The 26767-nt window shown below is 46.9% G+C and overlaps 1 protein-coding gene across 12 annotated transcripts in view; it reads left to right on the top strand.

Annotated features, from left to right (window-relative positions):
- The window catches only part of NCOR1 (nuclear receptor corepressor 1), a 248269-nt gene that overhangs the window by 176117 nt on the left and 45385 nt on the right, over window positions 1-26767 (top strand). For all 12 annotated transcript variants that reach the window (XM_070393236.1, XM_070393244.1, XM_070393247.1 and 9 more), the window contains 2 exons: window positions 205-334; window positions 14053-14248. In XM_070393236.1, coding sequence (XP_070249337.1) covers window positions 205-334; window positions 14053-14248 — 326 coding nt within the window. The remainder of the gene's footprint in view (window positions 1-204; window positions 335-14052; window positions 14249-26767) is intronic.

Raw genomic sequence — 26767 nt, 5'->3', positions numbered from 1 at the left:
CAGGTTCGATTCCGGTCAAGGGCATGTACTTGGGTTGCGGGCACATCCCCAGTGGAAGATGTGCAGGAGGCAGCTGATCGATGTGTCTCTCTCATCGATGTTTCTAACTCTCTATCTCTCTCCCTTCCTCTCTGTAAAAAAATAAAATCTATTTAAAAGAAAAAAGAATATGTTAACTTCTCTTTTTATAATTGCCAATTGCAGAATGTTTCCTATGGACTCAAAGCCTTCACTGTTAAACCCCACTGGATCTATACTAGTCTCATCCCCAATGAAACCAAATCCACTGGACCTGCCACAGCTTCAGCATCGAGCTGCTGTTATCCCACCAATGGTAAGTGCTTAAAGTTGCAAAACAAAGACCTGTATATACATTTCTTCTCTCCTTTAATCAGTACTTGATTTTTTTTAAAGAAACTGTGGTATAAACCCTGGCCAGGGAGCTCAGTTGGTGGGAGCATTGTTCGATCCCTGGTTGGAGGTGTGTACGGAAGGCAATTGATTGATGTTTCTCACGGTGATGTTTCTCTTTCCTCTCTTGTCTCCTCTCTCTAAAAATTTAGTTAAAAAAACACACACACATGTCCTCAATTGAGGATTTAAAAATATTGGGGTAAAAAACACATAGCATAAAATTTATCATCAGCTATTTTTAAGTGTACAGTTCAGTAGTGTTAAGTATATTCAAATTGTTGTGAAACAGATCCCCAGAATATTTTCATCTTGTAAAACTGAAATTCTGTTCCCATTAAACCATAACTCTCCTTTTCCCTCTCTCCCAGCTCCTGGTAACCACTGTTCTACTTTCTGTTTTATGATTTTGACTACTGTAGGTACTTCATATAAGTGGAATATAAGTATTTGTCTTTTTATGACTTGCTTATTTCACTCAGCATAATGTCCTCAAGATTAATCATGTTGTAACACGTGTCTTCCTTTTTAAGATTTATAATATCCATTTTGTTTACTTATCTGTTGGATATTCGTATTAGATTCATTGTGATGATTGATTGAGATGGTCATTTCTAAGAAAAAAACAAACGAAATATAATTCCTTAGCCATAAATATTAATAACTTTTGATTTGTTTGTTTTGCTCTATGACAGTAGTAGAATAAATAGGTAACTAGGTTTTGAATATTTAGAATGAAGTATAGAGTATGGCTAACTTCAGTATATAATTCCAAATCTAGTTTTATTTACATTTTACTTCATCTCTACAAGTTTGATTCCCTTTTGAAAGTGAATTCCAATCTTGGGTATTGTTCTTTTACTTAGTTATGTTCTATCTCCTGCTTTATTTATTGTACCCTAGCCATTTTGGCTCAGTGGATAGAGTGTTGGTCCTCGGACTGAAGGGTGCTGGTTCAATTCTGGTCAAGGGTATGTATCTCGGTTGCAGGCTCAATCCCCTGCCCATCAGGGGCGCGTGCAGGAGTCAACCAATCGATATGTCTCTCACATCGATGATTTCTCTCTCTTTGTCTCTCCCTCTCCCTTATACTCTCTCTAAAAATCACAGGAAAAATATCCTCGGGTGAGGATTAACAAACAAACAAAAACAAAAAATTTGTTAACTGTCTCATATGATAATCGGGAAAAGTTAAGTGTGCACTTGTGATAGGCTCACAAAAAAAATCATTAAACATTTGTTATTCATCAGTTTCTTCAAATGGATATTTATTAAATATCTACCCAGTTCAAGACAGCAGTTAATGCTGTATGGAATATACACATGTTATAATTTCTGACTTCAAAAAAACTTAGAGATTGGTTGTGATCATAAGACATAGAAAAAAAATCATAATAAAAATTAAAATGAACCCAACAAGCATGGCTCAGTGGTTGAGGAAGTCACCGTTGACCAGGAAGTCACCGTTGGATTCCTGGTCAAGGCACATGCCTGGGTTGCAGGCTCAATCCCCAGGCGGGGGACATGCAGGAGGCAGCCAGTCAAGGATTCTCTTTTACCATTGATATTTCTATCTCTCCCTTCCTCTCTGAAATCAATAAAAATTAAAATGAGAGGAAAAAAATTTTTTTTTAATTTTTTAATTTAAAATGAGAGCTTCCTTCTTATTGAGACATGTGAATAAGATTCCACTTAGGAAATAATACTTTGGTTAGACCAGAACACTTCATTTGACTTTTTGTAGCAAAATAGGAAAGGCCATGTTTACATATAAGCCAAAGCACAAAAGTAAGAAAATTATGTGTGTGTTAACATTCAGTGATATTTTTTACTTATAGTAGCAGAAAATACTATGGAAGTCTTTAGATAACAAGTTCTAAAAAAGTTTAGGTGTCTACTTCCCCAGGATTATTTTGTATTCATGAAATGATGTATTGTGTTAGGGGCTAAAGTAGTTGTTCGTATGGAAAGCAATCCTATATAATAAAGAGCTAATATGCAAATGGTCATCACGCCCTCACTCCGTAAGGGCTCAGACACTCAACACTGGGGAGAGGGGAATGGGGACCAGCCAGACACAAATGAGCTTGTGAGAGAGGAATGGGGACCAGCCAGGCACAAATGAGTTCGTGAGAGAGGAATGGGGACCAGACAGGCTGTGGCCTGGAAGAGGGACAAGCCACCCACCCTGCGGCCCTGGGTGCTAGCGGCTGCGCCTGTACCTGCGGCCCGCGAGAGGGACAAGCCACCCGCCCCGCGGTCCCAGGCAACAGCGGCTAGGGCTGCGGCCCGGGAGAGGGACAAGCCACACGCCCTGTGGTCCCATGCGCCTGCGCCCCAACCCGGGAGAGGAACAAGCCACATGCCCTGCAGTCCTGGGTGCCAGCGCCTGTGCCTGTGGACCAGGAGGGACAAGCCACCCACCCCGCAGTCCCAGGTGCCAGTGCCTGTGCCTGCGGCCCGGGAGAGGGACAAGTCGCCTGCCCCGCGGTCCTGGGCGCCAGCGGCTTCAACCCAGGCGAAGCTGCCTGCCATGGTCCCCTGCGGCTGGCCGCAGGCAAAGCCGGCCTACTTCCTGGGTGCCTGCGGCAAGCCAGAGGGAGGGTAGCCTGGGTCCCGGGTGCCTGCAACTGGCCGGAGGAGGGAATCCTGGGTCCCGAGTGTAGGGCTAGGCAGAGGCGGTTAGGGGCGATCAGACCAGCAGGGGAGCAGTTAGGGGTGATCAGGCAGGCAGGCAGAGGTGGTTAGGGGCGATTAGGCAGGTAGGGAGAGGAGTTAGGGGCAATTAGGCAGGCAGGCAGGCGAAGGGTTAGGAGCCAGTGGTCCCGGATTGTGAGAGGCAGTCGGACATCCCCCAAGAGGTCCCGGATTGGAGAGAGTGTAGGCCAGGCTGAGGGACTCCCCTCCCCGTGTGCGAATTTCGTGCACCGGGCCTCTAGTATAATAATCCTATCTAATAATAGACAAACATGGTAATTGACCGTACCTTTGCTATGCCTCCCATTGGCTAATCAGCACAATATGCAAATTAACCGCCAACAAAGATGGCGGCTAATTTGCATACTGCAGGCAGGGCGGGATAGCGCCATCCCGCCTGCCCTGCCGCCATCCGGTCCTGCTATCTGCGACCCGGGGCGGCGGGCATCCGTGTGCAACCCGACCCCGAGCGGCTGGGTGGGGCAGCAGCGATTGGCCGGCCCGCCCAGGCGTCCTGTGTGAGACCCGACCCAGGGCGGCGCCCCAACTCCCGGATCGGCCCTGCCGTGTGCGCGACCCGGGGAGGAGGGGCAGGCACCGAGGGATCAGGCCTGCCATCTGCCACCCAGGGAGCCGGCCTAAGCCAGAAGGTGGTTATCTCCCGAGGGGTCCCAGACTGTGAGAGGGCACAAGTGAGGCTGAGGGACACCTCCCACCTACCCACCCTCCCCCGCCAGTGCACAAATTTTTGTGCACCAGACCTCTAGTAGATAATAATATGAGAATAAACTGTTTCGTTTACTCACAAATGCAAATCTGATTTTGCCCCACCCTGTATATTATTGAATAGTTAGGGAGAATTGATATGTTAATGAATTAGTTGTGGGAGTTGAAGAGATTGATTCATTAAGGATGACTACCAGTGTCTGGCTGAAGCTGCTGAGGTTCAATTTTCTAAAATGGAGATCACTGTAGGAGAAGCATTGAGTTTAGAAAATGAAAAGTTCAGTTTTGCATATAGGTTTTGAGGTGCTTTGAGATATCCAAGTGGAGTTGTTAGGCAATTTTTCTAAGTATAGACTTTGGAGAAAAATGTCTTAGAAATAGAAATTTATGAGTTGTTAACATATAGATGACTTTTAGATTCACAAAAGAGGATACCATTACCTGGTGAGAGTGTAACTGAAAAAACACAGGTTCAGCTGCCTGCCACCACCAAAGCCAAACTTGTGAGGCAGGTGCTGGTGCAAAAGGAAAGAGGTTTCATTCAGGTCTCATTTGACCTAAGAGACCTGGGAGAATGGTGAACTCCCGTCTCAAAGACAATCTCTCTTCCTGTTCAAGTCCACCATTATTATAGGGATAGGGAGAGGGGAGTTCTTTATTTTTTTCCCCATTCAGTTATCTTGCTAGCCTTAGGTGCACTTGGTGCCCTATCTATTCATCTTTCTAGCTTGTGGAGTACGCTCAATGTAAGAACCTCCTCTGCTGCCATCTTGGCCAATGGTAGAGACTCCCTGATGCTCCAACTGACTGTCTGTGGTAACACCTTCCCCTTCAAAACTCTGGACCCTTGTACTCTTACAAGGGTAAATAGATGAAGGTCTCATCTTCTGTAGTTTCTTCCTGAATAGTCTTACCTATCTGTGGATCCAGAGATTCTTACTATCTACTAAAAGAAGAGGGGGGTCAGTAATGGAGGGAAGCTTTATATGAGGGAAAAGGATTGCTGTCTGAAGACGTCATATGCGGTGTAGAGGATGGCACTGTGAACAAGCAAAGCTGATATTCTTGTTTCAAGAGCCAGTGTTGCCGATGGGCTTCCAAAGTGAGACCTATTGGGCAGACAAACGATCAAGTGCTCAGTGAGGGGTATGCCTAGTCGTGCAGGGGAATTGTCGAGAAATCGAGACTGGAGAGACTAAGGGGTGGGCATGATCTAATCCTGAGTGGGGCTTTGGGTGGCACACCCAACAGCAGGATAAGTTTGCCAAGGAAGCCACTTTCTGGGAAATGCAAAGGTGTTATCAGTCTAAGCCTGGGCATAGAGTAGAGCAATTGTAAAAAAAAAAAAATAGTAAAAGGAAAAGTAATATTGTCACTTAGCTTTGGGAGGCGCCGTTCCTTCCCGAAAGCGGAATTTTAAATCTCTTTCACGATTGCAGGTCCAGCTTTCCCTTGCAGTATCAACAGCAGCAGCCAGATCTGAGTCCTCTCCAGGCAGCACCTGCTTTACCCGTGAGGGGTGGATCCAAGGCTTGATTCCCGGGAGCTTTAGGGAAGAGTGTGTTGTCAGCAGGATTATCACAGGGACTGGCCCATTGCTTGGCTAACTGCTGTTCAGGATGAGTCTTTCAGGTTTTTAGTAAGACTCCCAGCTGGAATGGGTGTAAGGGCTCGCCAGATGGGTAATCCAGCAATGAGCAAACTTGTGCAAAATTGTTAGTGTTTGCCCTAAATGTTGTACATATTATTTAATGATTGATTGCTGTTCTAAGTCTAAAGGAGGTGCTCCTAAAACAGAAATTTGGAAGGGTCTCCCATAAACTGTTTCAAAAGGGCTTAATTTAAGCCCCACTTCAGAGTGCTAATCTAATCTGGAGCAAGGCAATAGGGAGTATCTAGTCCCATTTCAAATGTGTTTCCTGGCATATTTCATCAGGATCTTCTTTATTGTATGGTTCATTTTCTTTCTTTTTTTTTTTTGAAGTTTTTATTTATTGATTGATTTAGAGATAGGGAAACATCAATTTGTTGTTCCACTTATTTATGTAATCATTGGTTAATTCTTGTAGGTACCCTGATCAGGGATCGAACCCACAACTATGGCATATCAGGATGATGCTCTAACCAGCTGAGCTACCCGGCCGGGGCTTGAGTGGCTTATTTTCTTAGTCTTCCCCGTAGATGGCATCTCCAAGATGCATGTAGTTTCCATTGAGTCTGCAGTGCCTGTCCTATCTCCTGGGAGATTTCTGAAGTAAACAATGGTTCAGTGCCACTTTGAATGCTGTAAGGAAGTTGAAACCTAGGGATTATTTCTTTGAGTAGAAGTTTTGCTACCTCATTTGCCTTCTCAGTTCTAGTGTGGTATTCCTCTACCCATTCTGTAGGATGTCAGAGGTTGCTACTAGTGCCCAGAGGCATGGCAACCATCCTGTTGTCATGTGATCTAGTTTCTTTGATACATAGGCCATGGGTTGAGGGCTATTTCCCCAGGTCTGGGTTAGTACCCCAAGTCCAATTTCTTGCCTTTCATGAATGTATCATTTGAAAGGTTTTGTAAATTGGGCAGTCCTAATGCAGGAGCTGAAACTAATTTTTCCTTTAAAGTGTCAAATACTACCTGAGAGTCTCTTGTTCATTTAAGAGGTTCTGAGTCTATTCTACAATTCTTTCGCTATACAGTTATTTCGCCATAGGGCCAAAGTTCAGAATAAAAATTAAGCAAAACTGTAATCCCTAAGAATCCACGAAGCTGCCTCCATTTCTGTGGAGTTTTTATTGTAGCAGTGGCTTGTTTTCAATTTGCCATCAAACTCCCAGTGCCCTGTTCCACTTGGAATCCTGGGATCCACCTCCTGTGTGCAGATCTGGGCCTTGTAAAGTGATACTCCATGTCCTCTTTTTGCCAAATGATTCAGGACTTGATGGTATTGAGCAACAGTCTTTGTAAGTATTGCTAGCTAATAGTAAGTCGTTTACATATTGTTGAAGAACTCCCAATTTCAATTGAATATCCCTTAAATACCATGCTAATATTTCCCCAGTATGGTCAGGGAATCCTTAAATCCTTACAGCAACACAGTCCAACAGTATTGGAGCATGGCTTTAGTTTGTGGGTCCTGCCATTCAAAGGCAAATAATAGTTGAGCCTGTTCATCTATTGAGATGCAGAAAAAAACATTCTTCAAGTCTAGGACTGAAAACTACTTGCTGTCCCCAGGCACTGAGGTCAACAAAGTATAAGGGCTGGGCACCATAAGATGAGTGTCCTGGACAATATCATTTATGGCCCTGAGATCCTTACTTTGTACAGAGGAAGACTTTTTGACTGGAAAAATGGGAGTGTTATAGGGAGACTAGCATGGCTGAATTAATTATGATTTTAAGAATTTCTGCAGCCCTGGCTGATTTGGGTCAGTGGATAGAGCGTCGGTCTGCGGACTGAAGGATCCCAGGTTCGATTCCAGTCAGGGGCGCATGCCCAGGTTGTGGGCTTGGTCTCCAGTAGGGGGCATGCAGGAGGCAGCCGATCAATGATTCTCTCTCATCATTGATGTTTCTATCCCTCTCTTTCTCTCCATTCCTCTCTGGAAAAAAAAAAAAAGAATTTCTGCAATAATGCTTGAATTCCCTATATAGCTTCCTTTTTAAGGTGATAGTCTTTCTTCCATGGAATCCATGCTCCTTTTAGGTTAATTTTACAGGTTGGATATTAACTGCCCTACTTGGGGTTCTGTCGGCCCAAAGGCTCAGTCAACCTGCTTGTGGATCTCGGGTGGGAAGAGTCACCTCCATCTCCTTCCAGTATTACCTGGAGCTGGAGAGCATGTTCTGATGGGACTCCCATACATAATTGCTACTTCTCAGGTGAAAAGTTATTTATGCATGCAATTTACAAAGTAAATCTCAGCCCTACAACCAAACGGGGCAGTCTGGCATGTAGAGAAAACTGTGCGTAAGCTTTTAATCCCCAAGCTGGCATTCTGGAGGTTGAAAGAACGCCTGTTTTTTGTAATGTCCGGTCACTTCAGTAACCAACTCCACAGCTGAATTTTTCTTGGTTAATTTCCCGTATCTACAAGGAAGTCAATTAGCTTGTTCCCTGAGGCTCCTGTGGGGAAATAGGTCAGGAGGTGTCTAGGGGTGCCCCTGGTCCTCCAGATTCGTCATTCCTTTCTAACATTTCTTGGCAAGGTTTTCCATCCTTTTTGTTTTTCTTTTGGGGTTCCAAGGCAGTCCTTTCTCCAATGGCCTTCCTCTTTGCAATAGGCACATTGATTGGCACCTTGTGGGTCTTTCCTTTTCCTTTCGGATCCCGCCTCTCCTTCTGGTTTCCCGCACTGTTTCTAAGAAAACAGTGGCCTGCTTCAGTGTCCTTGTTTCCTGGGCATGGTAAGATTGAAAGGCTCTGTCCACCAGCTGGGAGGGTTTCATTCCTAACACCCTGTCTAAATGTTTGAGCTTCCTTCTGATCTGCAGGCACTTTGCCCAATAAAAGTCACATTTATCATCCGGACATTTGGGTGGTGAATGGCAAAAGTGGAGGTGATAAGATCTACCATTTTCTGAGGATCCTCCCTGTATGAGGTATTGGAATTCTTCCAGTTCATTAAATCCGAAGTAGAAATGGAGTGTGGGCCTAAAGGAAGCCAGCAGATGGGCCTTTCTGGTTTATTCTGCTTATACGGTGTTGCCTCAAAGGGAATTGTCCTGCTCCAGGTAGGGATGCTCCCTTGCCAAATTGGGTGCCCTGCCAGGTTATTGAGGGTAGACCATTCCTTCATCATACGGGGTGGGGCTGCCCCCCCCCTCCTGGCCCTATCTCAGGGGCATCAGCAGCGGGGGTGATGGTGGGGGAAATCCTCCTGCTGCTAACCCTGGGTTCCTCGGTGGCTGGGCGTTAGAGAGACTCATTTCCTCATTCTCCTTTTCTTCTTGTGTCTTTCTATTGGAGGAGGTTTTAGAGCCAGTTCCCTTCTCTGGATCATTAAGTTGTTCCCTTTCTTTGCCGAATCCGTATCCTATAAAAACATGGACACCTGGACATAAGGGATTTCATTTCATTTCCCTAACCATTGTCAAAATAATTCCAACTGTATGATGGAGTAGTAATTTAGGGAACCTATTTTTCCCCTGTAGTATAAAGTATACTAGGTGTAGCGGTTAATAATGCAGATTTGTTTCAATAGATGGAGTTACACATATGTTGATATATATGGGATTTGATATATATACTATTTTGTTGTATTGACAACAAGCTTTAAAACTTCATATGTCAAATTTTCTGAAGGTGTTGACATCATAGATATTTTTACGCTTAAAAATGTCGAATTTTGTGTCAAAAAAAGACCATTTGCAGGAAGTTTTAATTCATTATTTTGAAGAAAAGTGCTGCTGAAATACTTGGGGAAGCTTATGGTGAACATGCTCCATCTCAAGATATTTGTGAAAGCTGCCTTAAAAGTGATGATTTCGACGTGAAAGACAAAGACAGTCCAGGTCAACTGAAAAAGTTTGAAGACCAACAATTACAAGCATTATTGGATGAAGATGCGTGTCAAACTCAAAAACAACTTGCACAAAGATTAAACATTGCTCAGCAAACAATTTCCAATCGTTTACAAGCAATGGGAAAGACTTTAAAGGAAGGAAAATGGGTGCCACATCAACTGAACGAAAAATGGAAAACCGAAAAGTCATCAGTAAAATATTGCTTCTACGGCACGAAAGTCTTTTTTGCATCGAATTGTGACTGGCGATGAAAAGTGGATTTATTTTGAGAATCCCAAATGCACAAAATCATGGGTTGATCCAGGTCACCCATCAACATCGACTGCAAGGCCAAATCGCTTTGGAAAGAAGACAATGCTCTGCGTTTGGTGGGATCAGGAAGGTGTGGTATATTATGAGCTTCTAAAACCAGGTGAAACTGTTAATACTGATCACTACCAACAACAAATAATCAATTTGAACCACGCTTTGATCATGAAACGACCAGAATGTGCCAGAATTACATGGCAAAGTAATTTTGCTTCATGATGACGCACCATCACACACTTCAAAACCAGTAAAGACATGTGAAAAGATCTTGCCTGGGAAGTATTAATGCACCCACCATATTCACCAGACCTTGCTCCTTCAGATTACCACTTGTTCCGATCGATGGCACACACACTTTCTGAGCAGCACTTCAAAACATACGAAGAAGTGGAAACTTGGATCTCTGAATGGTTTGCCTCAAAACAAGACAAGTTCTATTGGGATGGTATCCACCAATTACCTGAAAGATGGGGAAATGTGTAGCTAGCGATGGACATCACTTTGAGTAATGAAGCACTTTTGATGTTTCTCTTGAAATTATCGTGTTTTCTTTGATTACAAAATCCACATTATTAATCGGTACACCTAATACATAGGCCAAGTAGTGTTACAGTAGAAAACCAATTCCTTCTCAGTCATTAGACCATAGCTGTACAAGGACCAATCTTCTAAAATTCGGGCCAGTGGGCTCCCTTCAGGAGTCAAAACAGAACACCCCAGTGGCACAAAAGTACAAACCCAAAACCATAACCATAGCAAGACCCCAGACAAAGTGGGAACATATGAACAAAAATTGGATCCATAATTCCATTTTTCCAAATGAGTACTCGCAAGCACCTCTTAATGTCTTATCTCCTGCCAGCCAGTACCACAGCAGTGCTAGCAGGACCCAAGTGGCATGAAGCCCAAGCGACAGGGGTAGCCTGCCAACCGGTACTGCAAATGATTTTAACAGGACCCAAGTGACACCGAGCCCAAGCAGCATGAAGCCTGAGCAGCAGGGGTAGAGGATCCCTGGTGTGCAGTCTTGGGGTTCTTCTCACCAAAAACCCGTTTCCTTTCACCAGCCAAGCATTTCAGGTGGCTGACACCTAGAGAAGGAGTGCAGGCAAATTCCCCGGGACAAGCTCTTGGCAGCTACTGGGAAGTCCCCACGGTCCCACTGTCCCTGGGCCAGCCTGCCACAGGCTGCTGGGACCCCACCCGAGTCCTCCAGAACTTGCTGAGGTCCATGCTATTCCAGCGGAGTCCTCAAAAACTAACTTAACAAAAACAAAAACGGAGGTTTGGCTGCCTACTGCAATGAAAGCCAAACTTGTGAGGCAGGTGCTGGAGCAAAAGGAAAAAGAGGTTTTACCCGGCGGGGTTGCTTAGTTGGTTGAGTGGAGTCCTATCTACACTAATAAAAGAGAAACATGCAAATTGGTGTCACTCCACTACCCTTCCCATTGGCTAATCAGGGCGATATGCAAATTAACTGCCTGCCAAGATGGCGGCCGGCAGCCAGGCAACTTGAAGTGAACATGAGGCTTGCTTGCTTCAGTGATGGAGAACTCCACCGTTCCCCGCCAGCTGCTGCCGGCCTCTGAGCTTGCAGTTTGAAACATCGTTACAAATAAAGAAGCTAAACAAAACCCCAGAAACCTGCTTTCAGCCAGCCAGGATCTCAGAGCTGGAGTTGAAACAGTGTTTCGATTATAGAACCCAAACAAACCAGATACCTGCTTTCAGCAGCCGAGGCCTCAGAGCTGGAGCCAAGCCTCAGAGCTAAAGCTGGTCCAGAATTAAAAAAAGAAAAAAAGAAAAAAAGGAGTAGTTGGGAGCTTCAGTCACCCGCCAGCCTGAAAACAGCCCTCAGCCCCTCACCAAGACTGGCCAGGCACCCCAGTGGGGACCCCCACCCTGATCCAGGACACCCTTCAGGGCAAACGAGCCGGCCCCCACCCATGCACCAGGGCTCTATCCTATATAGTAAAAGGGTAATATGCCTCCCAGTACCGGGATCAGCGGAACCGCGAGGCCTCCCGGCACCGGGATCAGCGTGACAGGAGGCAACGCCCCAACCCCCTGATCGGCCCTGCTCTGTGTGTGACAGGGTGCGGCGCCCCAACCTCCCCTCCCCCCACAGGCCCTGATCTGTGTGTGACGGGGTAGAGCCATAACTTCCCCATCGGCCCTGCCCTGAGTGTGACAGTGGCAGCGCCCCAACCCCCTGATCGGCTCTGCTCTGTGGGTGATAGAGGGCGGTGCCCCAAACTGCCCCCCCCTCACCACAGGCCCTGCTCTGTGTGTGACGGGGTAAAGCCATAACCTCCCCATCGGCCCTGCCCTGAGTGTGACAGGGTGTGGCGCCCCAACCCCCTGATCCGCCAGGCTCTGTGTGTGACAGGGGGCGGTGCCCCAACTCCCCTATCGGCCCTATTCTGTGAGTGACAGGGGGGAGCTCCCCAACCCCCTGATGGGCCCTGCTCTGTGCGTGACAGGGGGGAGCTCCCCAACCCCCTGATGGGCCTTGCTCTGTGTGTGACAGGGTACGGAGCCCCAACCCCCCTGATGGGCCCTGCTCTGTGCGTGACAGGGTATGGAGCCCCAACCCCCCTGATGGGCCCTGCTCTGTGAGTGACAGGGGGCAGTGCCCCAACCCCCTGATTGGCCCTGCTTTGTGCGTGACAGGGGGTGGCATCGAAACCTCCCCATCGACCCTGCCTTGAGTGTGACGAAGGCGGTGCCCCAACCCCCCAATCGGCCCTACCCTGAGCATGACTGAGGGTGGCATCGCAACCTCCCGATCCGCCCTGCTCTGTGCATGACAGGGGTCGGCGCCCCAACTCCCCAATCAGTCCTGCTCTGAGCCCAACCAGGGGCTGCACCTAGGGATTGGGCCTGCCCTCTGCCACCCGGGAGCAGGCCTAAGCCAGCAGGTCGTTATCTCCCGAGGGGTCCCAGACTGCGAGAGGGCACAGGCCGGGCTGAGGGACCCCTCCCCCCCCCCCCCCGAGTGCACAAATTTTTGTGCACTGGGCCTCTAGTCTATATATATAAAAGCCTAAGTGACTCTCGCAACCAAAACAACTGAACAGATGACCGAACAGGCTGTGTGGGGTGACCAGGTCGAAAGGGGGGTTAGTCAGGGATGACCAAATGACTGAGCAGCGGGCTGTGTGGGGCGAACAGGCCAGCAGGGGTTTAGTGAGGGACGACCAAGCGACTGAACAGAGGGCTGTGTGGGGTGACCAGGCCAGCGGGGGCGGGGGAGGGGGGCGGAGGCGGAAACCAAACGACCAAACAGCAGGCTGCGTGGGGCGACCACGCCGACAGGGGGGCAGTTGGGGGCGACCAGGCTGGCAGAGTGGGACAGTGAGGGGTGACCAGGCCGAAGCGGGGACAGTTGGGGGTGACCAGGCTTGCAGGGGGGGGCAGTTGTGTGTGACCAGGATGGCAGGGGGCAGGGGCGGGAATTGGATCAGGCCTAAACCAGTATTTGGACAACCTCCAAGGGGTCCCGGATTAGAGAGGGTGCAGGCTGGGCTGAGGGGACACCCCTCCCCTCCCCCCGTGCACGAATTCCGTGCACTGGGCCTCTAGTATATCATAAAGATTGTGGGTTTGATTCCTGGTTAGGGCACATAGCTAGGTTTTGGGTTCAATCCCCAGTTGGGGCATGGCACATACAGGAGGCAGCTGATGGATATTTCTGTCTCAAATCAATGTTTCCCTCTCTCCCTTCCTCTCTCAAAATCAATAAAAACATATCCTCAGGTGAGGATAAAAAAAAAAAGGTGTTTTATTTAGGTGCCATACAACCTGGAAGAACAGTGGACTCCCTGTCTCTAAAACCATCTCTCTTTCTTCCTGCTCAAGCCTGCTGTTGTTATAAGAATAGGGTGGGGAGGGCTTTTTTTCTCTCTCCATTCATCTTCCTAGCTTTTGGCACATTGGGGCCTTTCCATTCATATATCTATCTTTATGGTCTGCTGGGGCCCTGCCTTTCCATCTTTCTAGTGTTTGGCCCGTCAGTGTAAGAACTTCCTCCTGTTGCCGTCTTGGCCAACTGGGGAGACTCCCCTGTACTCCAACTGACTGTGGTAAAAAAAGGACATTGAGAGGAGGGGTAAGGACACAGGGTAGAGCTACCAAGGATTTGACCATCATAAGTTAGAAGCAGACAGAGTGTTTTAATTTCTAATTTGATTTATCTTATTACAGCTTTTGTGATTTATATTGTGTTCATTTCTGAAAGTAACTGTTTAGCATTTCAGTCATTATATTTGAAGATTATTTCGATTAAAACATGGTAAAATCACTTTGACCAGTAACATCACAGAAATAAGCATTAGTTGCAACAGATGGTAATTATTATGTTGGTCATGGCATATTTACTTTTTTTTCTTCCTGTAGGTGTCCTGCACCCCATGTAATATGCCAATTGGAACCCAAGTGAGTGGCTATGCCCTCTACCAGCGACACATTAAAGCGATGCATGAGTCAGCACTCCTGGAAGAGCAGCGGCAGAGGCAGGAACAGATTGATTTGGAATGTAGAAGTTCCACAAGTCCCTGTGGCACCTCCAAGAGTCCAAAAAGAGAGTGGGAAGGTAGGTAGAGCTTTCATCACAAAACTTGCCTGAAAGGAAACAAAGCCATACACAAAGGTAGTGGCCTTTGTGCTTTGTAATTTACTAGCGTATTAATTGATACATTATACTTTTTCTGAGCAGGTGAATTGACTTTAGTGAAATTATTATTTTTTTTAATATATTTGTATTGATTTTTTACAGAGAGGAAGGGAGAGGAATAGAGAGTTAGAAACATCGATGAGAGAGAAACATCGTTCAGCCACCTCCTACACACCTCCTACTGGGGATGTGCCCGCAAACAAGTTACATGCCCTTGACTGGAATCAAACCTGGGACCTTTCAGTCCTCAGGCTGACGCTCTATCCACTGAGCCAAACCGGTCAGGGCTTTAGTGAAATTATTAAGTAATGTTAGTATTATTGAATTTTCTGATATTTATCTATATGTATAAAAGCCATGCTTTATGCTCTTCATCTGAGATTTCAAAGAATGAATTGTTATCTTGTCCTCCAAACCAATCACAGTTGACAGGGTAATACTCTAATTCTCTGAAACTTTGTGTAATGTATAGAGCCAGTCAGACCCTGACTTAACCCTCACCCCAGCATTACCAGTTGTGTGGCCATGGCCAAATCCCTTAACCTTTTTGAGCTTTGGTTTTCTTCTTTGTGAAGTACAAATTTTCTATCTACCTTGATGGAATTATAACCTGTAAGAAAGAATGAACATTAAGCCCAACCCACATGGCTCAGTGTTGAACATCAACCTATGAACCAGGAGGTCATGGTTCGATTCCCAGTCAGTGCACATACCTGGGTTGTGTGCTCGATTCCTACTGTGCAGTGTGCAGGAGGCAGCCCATCAATGATTCTCTCTCATCACTGATGTTTTTCTCTCTCTCCCTCTCCCTTCTTCTCTGAAATCAATAAAAATATATTTTAAAAAAAGAATGTTCAGTATGGTTTTATAACACATGCTCAGCTTTATTTTATATATAACATATAATGTAATGTAATATAATGCATAGTAATTAATATATTATGTATATATATAAAAGGCTAATATGCGGAGTGTCTAACCGTCCAACTGGTAGCTATGACATGCACTGACTACCAGGGGACAGACACTCAACACAGGAGCTGCTGTGATGTGCACTGGCCATTTACAGAGAAACAGCACCGCAGACCTGGCATCCGCAAAGCAACACTTGACTTCCCCCAAGTGGGACACAGGCCCTGCCACCACCCTGAAGCGACAGCCCACCAAATTGCAACCGATGTTGCTGAGACCCCATAGTGTAAAATACAGCCCACAGCCCTGCCCAGCCCAGAAACAGTGGCTGTGGGCGCTGGGTAATGACATCACATATCAATGCCTGTCTTCCTCTCCCTAGCGACTAGCCTCCTTGGAGTTTCTTCAGCCCAGGAACACGACTTGTTTTATAGCCAGGTGGAAACATCTCACACTGTAACCAAATGTCTGTGTAGCATTTTCCCATGCCTCATCTCATTTGATCCTCACAGAAGTCCTGGAGTAGGTAGATAGGAGACTCGGTGGAATCCTATTTTCTTTTCATTAGCCAGAAAACGGAGATTTAGAAAGCTTAGAAACTTGACCCGACTGAAAAGAAGTAAGAAATGGTAGACCTTGAAAATGACTTCAGGTTTTCTCACTGTGCAGAATATAGTCAAACACTGCTGCAGTTAAATATTTTACCCTTTGTTCTTTCTGCGTGATCTACAATAATAATCTGCTTTGTGTTGATATTTACTGCTTGTTGCTGACAATTACCTGAAAGAGAAGTTGGGGTGCTTCATTGGGCTGGAAAAAGTTTAGCTAAATCAGAAAGCAGCTCTAATTAAGTAAGTATATTCTACATCTAAAAAGGCTAAGTTGACTTGTGCATGCACAATACATATAAAGCTCTCGCTGGTGCCAATTGCACACGTGTTTCCATCTGTCATTGTCGATCGTGAATTTGGTTGACACTTCTATTATAAAGAAAGGGCGAATAGCAATATTAAAATATTTCTTCTAATTAATTTCCTTTCAATGTGCACGAATTCGTGCACCAGGCCACTAGTTATGTAATAATAGTATAAATAAATACCACAGAGTTACCATTATCATTGTTACATCACTTATTTCAAGTGACAGATTTGAGATGTGCAAGCTTTTTTAGTTGGTACATGATACACTTGTTTCTTCTAAAAGAAGAAAGGCAGCGATTTCTAAAATTTAGTAAGTTCTGGTATGGTTGGTTATTAGATGGCACATGTATTCTGGTGATAATTTATGGGCTGTGTGCTACGATAGTAAAGTCTTCTGTGATTATGGTTTAGTTTTTTTACAGTGATTCAGAAGACTCTTTGCAAGTACCTTTTATAGGTAAGAGCTATTAGCTGTAGGATGCCATGCATTTCAAGGGCCGTTTAATGTAAAACAGGAACTGTGATACTTAACTGATCCTGCTGACTCCTACCCCAGTCACACTAATAATGAGTTATTAGTTATATGACATGTTGAACTGCTTATATTAACCCTTTGAGTGCCAACCAATATCATAGGAGCTATGCTAAAATTGCCAAGGCATTTTTGCTGATTTTCCTTAGGTGCCATCTGTCAATAAAGAGTGAACTACTAGCATCTAATAGTGACATTGCAGGAGGAGCACGATAGCGCTCCCGGCACTTTTGGCGAAAGACAGGAGGAGTGCGATTGCGCTCCCCGTCACTCTAGGGGTTTGTTTTAAATAGGAGATTGTTAGTGTTTAAACGTAAACCTTATGCAAGTAAAAATGTGAGCCAGAGTATTATACCCACCAACACTGGGTATGTAATAGATGCTAAACAAATATTTCTTGAATGAAGGTAAAAACATTGATAACTTTGGGCTTTTACTATATTGTATCTAGAAAATTCTTAAACTCTAATTCAGTAATTGACATAATGTGTCAATAATTACTCAGTAATTATATTGAAGGAATTAATTAAATGAACCACAAAGTATAAATGGGTTGAGAAGAGCCTAAGAGCATTTCAACTATGAGACAATCTGTCATGATAATGATAAATTATCTACACTAATAAAAGAGAAACATGGTAATTGGCGTACGACCGCTACCCTTCCCATTGGCTAATCAGCATATCCTTATGCAAATTAACTGTCAGCCAAGATGGCGGCCGGCAGCCAGGCAGCTGGAAGCTAACAGGAGGCTTGCTTGCTGTGGACTCCAACGTTCCCCGCCGGCCTCTGAGCTTCAGTTGGAAACATAGTAACATTTACAGAAGATAAACAAAACTCCAGAAACCTCCTGTCAGTCAGCCGGGATCTCAGAGCTGGAGTCGCAACATTGTTTCGAATACAGAAAACAAAGGCCAGAAACCTGCTTTCAGCCGAGCCTCAGAGAGAAAGCCGGCTCTCAGCTCCAGTGACAGCCATAGAAGGTAAATAAATGCAAGAATAAAAAAGAAAAAGAAAAAAAGGAGAGGTTTGGAGCTTCAGTCGCCCGCCAGCCTGAAAACGGCCCTCAGCCCCTCACCCAGACTGGCCAGGCACCCCAGTGGGGGCCCCCACCCTGATCCAGGACACCCTTCAGGGCAAACCAGCCGGCCCCCACCCTGAAGCAACAAGATGGCGGCTAATTTGCATACTGAAGGCAGGCGGCAGCAGGCAAGGCTGTCTGCGGTCTGGGACCCGGATCTGTGACCCTGCCGGGCGGGATCAGCAGAGCCGCGAGGCTTCCCGGCAGCGGGATCAGCGAGACAAGGGGCAACGCCCAAACGCCCTGATTGCCCTGCGGCTCTGTGGGTGATAGAGGGCGGCGCCCCAACCCCAATTGCCCTGCGGCTCTGTGTGTGACAGTGGCGGTGCCCCAACCCCCCCACGGGCCCTGCTCTATGTGAGACGGGGTAGAGCCATACCTCTCCATCGGCCCTGCCCTGAGTGTGACAGGGTGTGGTGCCTCAACTAACCCCCCCCCATGGACCCTGCTCTGTATGTGACAGGGGGCGGTGCCCCAGCTCCCCTATTGGCCCTACTCTGTGCGTGACAGGGGGGAGCTCCTCAACCCCCTGATGGGCCCTGCTCTGTGTGTGACAGAGTACGGAGCCCCAAGCCCCAATGGTCCCTGCTCTGTGTGTGACAGGGGGAAGCGCCCCAACCCCCTGATCGGCCCTGCTCTGTGCGTGGCAGGGGGTGGCGCCGCAACTTCCCTATCGACCCTGCCTTGAGTGTGACAGAGGGCGGTGCCCCAACCCCCCAATCGGCCCTACCCTGAGCATGACTGAGGGTGGCATCACAACCTCCCCATCCGCCCTGCTCTGTGCATGACAGGGGGCGGCGCCCCAACTCCCCAATCGGCCCTGCTCTGAGCCTGACCAGGGGCTGCACCTAGGGATTGGGCCTGCCCTCTGCCACCCAGGAGCAGGCCTAAGCCAGCAGGTCATTATCTCCTGAGGGGTCCCAGACTGCGAGAGGGCACAGGATGGGCTGAGGGACCCCCTCTCCCCCCCGAGTGCACAAATTTTTGTGCACCGGGCCTCTAGTCCTATCTAATAAAGAGGGAATATGCTAATTGACTCTCACTCCGTAGCAAAGATGGTGGTACCCACAGCCAATAAGGAGGGAATATGCTAATTGACTGCCCTGTCCTCAAAGATGGCGGTGCCCACAGCCAATCTACACTAATAAAGAGAAACATGCTAATTAGCGTACGACCGCTACCCTTCCCATTGGCTAATCAGCATATCCTTATGCAAATTAACTGTCAGCCAAGATGGCGGCCGGCAGCCAGGCAGCTGGAAGCGAACATGAGGCTTGCTTGCTCCAGGGACTGCAGACTCCAACGTTCCCCGCCTAACTTGCCGGATTCTGAGCTACAACTCCAAGCAACTATGTACTATGTTGCAAATAAGAAGCTAAAAAAGACCCCAGAAACTGGCTTTCAGTCAGCCCCGGACCGCAACATTGTATCGCTGTTTTCAGCAGCGAGGCCTCAGAGCTAAAGCTGGCCCAGAATAAAAAGAAAAAAAAGAAAAAAAGGAGCGGTTGGGAGCTTTTAGTCACCTGCCAGCTGGAAAACAGCGCTCAGCCCCTCAGCCAGACTGGCCAGGCACCCCAGTGGGGACCCCCACCCTGATCCAGGACACCCTTCAGGGCAAACCAGCCGGCCCCCACCCATACACCAGGCCTCTATGCTATATAGTAAAAGGGCAATATGCCTCCCGGCACCGGGATCAGCGTGACGGGGCAGCGCCCAAACCCCCTGATCGCCCTGCAGCTCTGTGTGTGACAGGGGAAGGCGCCCCAACCCCCTGATCAGCCCTGCTCTGTGCCTGATAGGGGGGAGCTCCCCAATCCCCTGATCGCCCTGCGGCTCTGTGTGTGACAGGGGGCGGGGCCACAACCTCCCTATCTGCCTTGCTCTGTTCCTGACAGGGGAAGGCGCCCCAACCCCCTGATCAGCCCTGCTCTGTGCCTGATAGGGGGGAGCTCCCCAATCCCGATTGCCCTGTGGCTCTGTGTTTGACAGGGTGCAGCGCACCAACCCCCTAATCGGCCCTGCTCTGTGTGTGACAGGGTGCAGGGCCCCAACCCCCGCCCCCCCCCCCCCACAGGCCCTGCTCTGTGTGTGACAGGGTAGAGCCATAACCTCCCCATTGGCCCTGCCCTGAGTGTGACAGTGGGGGCGCCCCAACCCCCTGATCGGCCCTGCTCTGTGGGTGATAGAGGGTGGCACCCCAACCCCCCTCCACGGGCCTTGCTCTGTGTGTGACAAGGTAGAGCCATAACCTCCCCATTGGCCCTGCCCTGAGTGTGACAGGGTGCAATGCCCCAACCCCTTGATCCGCCCAGCTCTCTGTGTGACATGGGGCAGTGCCCCAACTCCTCTATCGGCCCTACTCTGTGAGTGACAGGGGGGAGCTCTTCAACCCCCTGATCGGCCCTGCTCTGTGTGTGACAGAGGGGAGCTCCCCAACCCCCTGATCGGCCCTGCTCTGTGTGTGACATGGTACGGAACCCCAACCTCCCTGATGGGCCCTGCTCTGTGAGTGACGGGGCAGCGCCCCAACCCCGTGATTGGCCCTGCTCTGTGCGTGACAAGGGGTGGCGCCACAACCTCCCCATCGACCCTGCCTTGAGTGTGACAGGGGGCGGTACCCCAACCCCCCAATCGGCCCTACCCTGAGCGTGACTGAGGGTGGCATCGCAACCTCCCAATCCACCCTGCTCTGTGCATGATGGGGCGGCGCCCCAACTCCCCAATCAGCCCTGCTCTGAGCCTGACCAGGGGCTGCACTTAGGGATTGGGCCTGCCCTCAGCCACCCAGGAGCAGGCCTAAGCCAGCAGATCGTTATCTCCCGAGGGGTCCCAGACTGCGAGAGGGCACAGGCCAGGCTGGGAGACCCCCCCCCCCCCCCAGTGCACAAATTTTTGTGCACCGGGCCTCTAGTAAGGAGATAATATGCTAATTGACCACCATGCCCTCAAAGATGGTGGCGCCCTCAGCCACAAGATGGCGGCATCCAGTCCCCTCAGCCCCACTGGGGCGGCAGGCGTGCAGCAAGGCCGGGCCCGCCACCGCTCCGCACGCCTGCCTCCGGAGTCCCCCTGTCCCCCCAGCCCCCCAGCCACCTAGGGCCGGTCCAAGGCACAGGCAAGCCTCAGATGGCGGCTGCCCAGGGCTGCCCAAGGCTCAGGTAACCAGGGCTGGCCGAGGCTTGCACTGCCGGCAGTGGCAGCAGCAAAGGTGTGATGGGGGCGTTGCCTTCCCCTAGTCGCTGGGTTGCCTCCCTCCGCTGAGGGCTCCCGGACTGTGAGAGGGGGCAGGCCCGGCTGAGGAACCCCCCCCCCCCCCTCCAGTGCATAAATTTTCATGCACCGGGCCTCTAGCATAGAATAATTTAAAAGTTTGTTGATCTACTTCTTCCATAAATGATTTAGAATAAGTTTTGTGAGGAAGAATTAAAACCTAGAAAATAATGACATTCAAATGGTATTTACTGAATTCTTGCTAAAGTTTAACGTTACTCAGTTAATAATATCTGAATCATTCTAATATATATATGTAATTTAGGACCTCAGTATTTTTTCTTGATCTACTTTACAAAATGGGTTATATTAGGAGCTGAAAGACTGAACCAGCTTATAGAGCCCCAAATTCTGAGATTCCAAACTGTGAACTGCATTTCTCTGTGATCAGTATACCTTTTAATCCATGGGGTTTAGACTCGAATGATATCCTAATTTTTAATCAGAATGCAGTGGTCTTATATTCTTGATTAATATGACACCAAGATGTTCATTAATATGACACAAATTTGGTTCAAGGTGATGCTCTACAAACTGGGATGGTTGATTACATTTTATCCCAAGGTTAAGTTTTGTTTTTACTAATCTACCTGATATGTTCATTCAGTAATTTATTTAACAAGTGCCTGAAGTCTCTCCTGCATTTATAGCTATCCTTCATTTCAGTGTAAAGGATAATCTTCCAAATAACATTTATATATTTACAATTAAATTGCATGTTTCTGGAATGTGTGACACAAATCTTTTTAATGCAACATCATAAAGTAGTTTATAGAATGTTAAATACAGTGAGAATGTGATGTATATATAAACCATCACTGGTTATATAAAACAGGCTGGTACAGTCCACCTGAATTAGGACCATGGTTTTGATTTTCCTTTCATGGTCTAATATAGAAAGTAACAGGCAGCACCTGTTGTCCAGCTGTTTACATTCATTTTCTCTTAAAGTCAGTGGTACAAATAATTATTTTAGATGTGCCCTTTTTAAATGGCATAAAAGCCTTTCCATCTATAGAAAGCTTGAAAAAAATATTTAGGGAACAATTGCTTTAATTTTTCAGTAACATTTACACAAGTTGACCCTTGCTTTAGTTTGCAACCTTTTTCATGCAGTGAAGGAACTGAAATTTACATATGTAGAGACAGAGTTAGAATTGAACTTCTAATGCTGGTTAACAAAAGCTAATTGAAATAAGAGTTAATACTCTTATGCAGCTGAATGTAGTTTGTTTTTGTTATTTATTTTTCGGCTCTGAATACATAATGATTTATTTTATTTTATTTTTAAAAAATATATTTTATTGATTTTTTACAGAGAGGAAGGGAGAGGGATAGAGAGTTAGAAACATCGATGAGAGAGAAACATCGATCAGCTGCCTCCTGCACACTCCCCACTGGGGACGTGCCCGCAACCAAGGTACATGCCCTTGACCGGAATCGAACCTGGGACCCTTGAGTCCGCAGGCCGACGCTCTATCCACTGAGCCAAACCGGTCAGGGCAGAATACATAATGATTTAAATAGCTGTATTTAGAACCATATAAATTTTGATTTTTGTCTTTTTCTTTAAGAACTACTGCAATAGAGTGGATTTTTCCATCTATATATATAAAAGCCTAAGCCACCATTATGACTGGATGACCAGCCAGTAGCTATTACGTGCACTGACCACCAGGGGCAGACACTCAATGTAGGAGCTGCCCCCTGGTGGTCAGTGCACTCCCATAACCAACCTCCCATGGCCGGCCAAGCTCCCGCAGTCCATCCCCCCAGCCGGCTGGCCCCAATCAGGACTGGGTGAGATGGACCTGATCACTGGCCAGGCCAGGGGACCCCACCCGTGCACGAATTAGTACACTGGGCCTCTAGTCCTATATAATAAAGAGCTAATGTGCTAATTAGACTGAACAGCAGAACGACCGTTGGGATGACCCTCTGGATGAAGCCAGGACTGTGAGGCCCAGAAGAGGCTGCGAGGGCCTGCTGGGGTGGTGAGGGGCTGCGAGGGCTGAGCCCCTTGTACAAATTTCGTGCATCAGGCCTCTAGTATAATTATAAACATACTGGAAATTGCAAAATAGACACAAGATTTATCATACACTATCATGTTAAATTCTCCAGAAAGGAAGAAGTGATTTTCTTTGGAAGTTGGTTTATTTCTTAACTTTTCACAGTGTTAGAATACTTACTAATCTGATTATTTACTGGAGGCCCGGTGCATGAAGATTCGTGCACTGGAGGGGGGGGGGGGGGGGGGGGTCCCTCAGCCCGGCCTGTGCCCTCTCACAGTCCAGGAGTCCTCAGGGGATGTCCTACTGACAGCCCCATCACCCGCCGCTGCCACCCGGCCTCCCTCTGTGGGAGGTGACTGGATGGGCGATCATGGGACGGCGCTGCCCCCATCACCCTGCCTTTGCTGCTGCATGGCCTCCCTCTGCGGGAGGCGAGGACAGGGCATCAGGGGACAGCGCCGCCCCCATCACCCCACCGTTGCCAGCTAGCCTCCCTCTGTGGGAGGCAACCTGACGGGCTGATCAAGGGATGGTGCCACCCCCTCCCCCCCCCGATTGTTCCTCCGCCGCCGCTGGTCACCGCCCCCTCCCCCCATCGCCATTCCCTCCCTCTGTTCACTGGCCCCGCCCCCCGCTGACTGGTCGTTCCTCTGTTCGATCAATTTGCATATTACGCTTTTATTATATAGGATGTCAAAGAAGGGAGAGTACAGCTATCCTAATGGATGCCCCAGAGGCATCTGAAAGTCAACACGGAGTGCTTCAGAGAGGCACCAGTGCACTGTGCTCTAGAGGTTAGGGCAGGACTTAGTTTGCTTTTGAAAAATTCCTGGTCCTATGACCTTCCTTGGACAGTTAGATGTGATTCTTTGAGCCTCAGTTTCCTCATCTGTAAAATGGTGTTAATAATATCACTGGTCATGAGGTCTAATGATATAATTCATGTGACGCATGGTGCTCTGCACATAGTACATACTGAATATTAGCTAATGTTACTATAATTATTTCTGGTTTTTAAAAATATCTTTGTAAACCAAAGAACTTTTTATGCCTTTTGCTAATGAGTCTCTATTTGAAACTAATTATAAACCTTCCATTAATAGTGAAATGCCAGAGACCTTCCCATTGGAAGGGAACTACCAGGATGCCCACCATTACTTAGTATAGTGTAGTAAGGACAAAAGGATCAAAGAAGAGCTTTAGCTATTTGAAGGGAGAAGACAAATTATTATTCACAGGATAAGACTACCAACTGAAGCCCTAGCTGGTTTGGCTCAGTGGATAGAGTGTTAGCCTGTGGACTGAAGGGTCCCAGGTTCAGTTCTGGTCAGAGCACATGCCTGGGTTATGGGCTCAATCCCCCGTAGGGAACATGCAGGAGGCAGCCGATCAATGATTCTCATCATTGATGTTTCTATCTATTTCTCCCTCTCCCTCTCTGAAATCAATAAAAATATATTTTTTAAAAAAACAGTCTTAGAATGTTTTTTAAAAAAAAGAATCAACTGAAAAGTTATTAGAGCTAAAGGGAACATTCAAGTTTCTAAGAAAAAATAAATATGCAGAAATCCTCATCCTTCTTTCCTGTATGTCGGCAGTAATCAGTTATCTATACTAATAAAGGGGTAACATTCTAATTAGATCGGATTGACCAGACGTCTTCCGGACGTCCGACGTCCTGGATAAAGCCAGGGCCTGGTCCAGGGGAACCTGCCCCGGAGGCCGGGAAGCCACCCGCGATCCTGGTGCCTGCCCAGATGAAGCCGGCTTGAGTCCTGGGTGCCTGCGGCTGGCCCGGGCAAAGCCTGCAGCCGACCGGAGGAGGGAAGCCTGGGTCCCGGGTGCGAGGGCCGAAGCAGAGGCGGTTAGGGGCGATCAGGCAGGCAGGCAAGCAGTTAGGGGCATCAGGCAGGCAGGCAGAGTGGTTAGGGGTGATCAGGCAGGCAAACAGAGTGGTTAGGGGCATTCAGGCTGGCAGGCGAGCGGTTAGGAGCCAGCGGTCCCAGATTGCGAGGGGGATGTTCGGCTGCCAGTTTAGACCCAATCCCTGCATACAATACGGTAGTTGGACATTCCCCGAGGGGTCCCAGATTGCAAGAAGGTGCAGACTGGGCTGAGGGACCCCCCCCCCCCTCCCCGTGCATGAATTTTGTGCACCGGGCCTCTACTATCTATATAATTCATATATGAAAAAGATGGTTTTCCTAGCAACAAAATATAAAATCTCTATAAGTAATTTTTATCAAAGGATATTTAAGAACTATATGAAAATATATAGGTTTCTTAATTTGAAAACTCATTGTAAAATGTCAAGTCTTCTATATTCATAAATTTAATGCAAGTCCAGTGAAAATTCCAGTGATACTCTGGGGAGGAACTACTCAGAATGACTTTAAATTTAGGCTTATCTGGAAAAATAAATGACTAAGACTAGGTAAGCAAAAGAATAATGAATGAAAAGGAATTTATTCTGGCAGACATTAAAATGCCACAATCTAACTGATTTGGGTTATGAGTGATTTCACTTTCTTCTTTGTGCTTTTCTGATTTTCCAAAATTACAGTGTGTTCATTTTATCTTAATAAAATTTGTATATAATATATACATATATATTTTAAGTCTTAATATAACTCATATCTGATATGAACTTTATTTTTTTTAACTGGCATTACCTTTTTTAAAATTTCAAATTTATTGATTTTAGAGAGGAAGGGGTAAGAGAGAGAGCGAGAAACATCGATTTGCTGTTCCACTTAATTTATGCATTCATTGCTTGATATATGTGCACTGACTGGAAATTGAACCCACAGCCTTAGTGGATCAGGGTGATGCTGTAACCAACTGAACTACCCGGCAAGGGCTATCCTTAAAATGCTTAAAGTTTTTTTTATACTTTATGTGGAAATAAATTATGTAGAGTAATTTTCATTAGCATTATTGCAGTAATATTTATAATCTTATAAGCCTGTTTCTTGGGTTAGTTTGACTGCACCTTTTGAAAAGCTTCTTTCATTTCCTATGACATTTATTGCTCTGCATATTAAGCAGTGGGCTTAAACGGGCTAATTATAAGATTTGGAATCCTCAGATATCTGACCTCTAATTCAGGCCAGACTTGAATTTACAGAATGGCTAGATAATCTGATGTTAGCCTGTTGTAATCTTTATTGCATAGGAAAACATTTGATTTTCCCAATCAGAGTAAAGAGGAGGTTTTTTTCCTTTTACAGGTAAAAATGTAATTGAATTTTTGAGGATTTTATTAGGTCATAGTGATGGTTTATGCACACAGAAGATTTAGATTTATAGGGTTTCTTAACCTCTCTGGAGGAATTTTATTTAGACCTTGACATTAGCATACGGTTGGATCTGCCCCTGGATGGGTCGGCTTGGTTCTTTCACACTTACTATTTCAATTTGGGGTTCTTCCCTTATTTGGATAACTTTAACTTTCATAGGAAAATCAGTTGCCTCTATGCCTTATGCTGAGGTCAGACGTGCTCTAGAGCAGGAAGCATGTGTGTACAATACTGGAGCATGGTCAGCACCACCCCGTAGGCTCTCTCCACGAGAGTTCAGTAAAGCCGCTCCACAGCCCAGTAGGAGGGCAGCTCCCTGTAAGTGTCCCACCAGGTAAACAAATATCGTTCCTCAGTACAGTGGGTACTGGCCATCTACCTATTGATGTTAGACATGGGTGGTTTAATC

This window comes from Myotis yumanensis, unplaced genomic scaffold (genome assembly GCF_028538775.1).
Source record: "Myotis yumanensis isolate MYYU_CA2020_CCGP unplaced genomic scaffold, mMyoYum1.0.hap1 SCAF_16, whole genome shotgun sequence".
Classification (NCBI taxonomy): domain Eukaryota; kingdom Metazoa; phylum Chordata; class Mammalia; order Chiroptera; family Vespertilionidae; genus Myotis; species Myotis yumanensis.
Note: the sequence above shows the minus strand (reverse complement) of the source record. Positions and strands in the feature narration are given on the sequence as shown.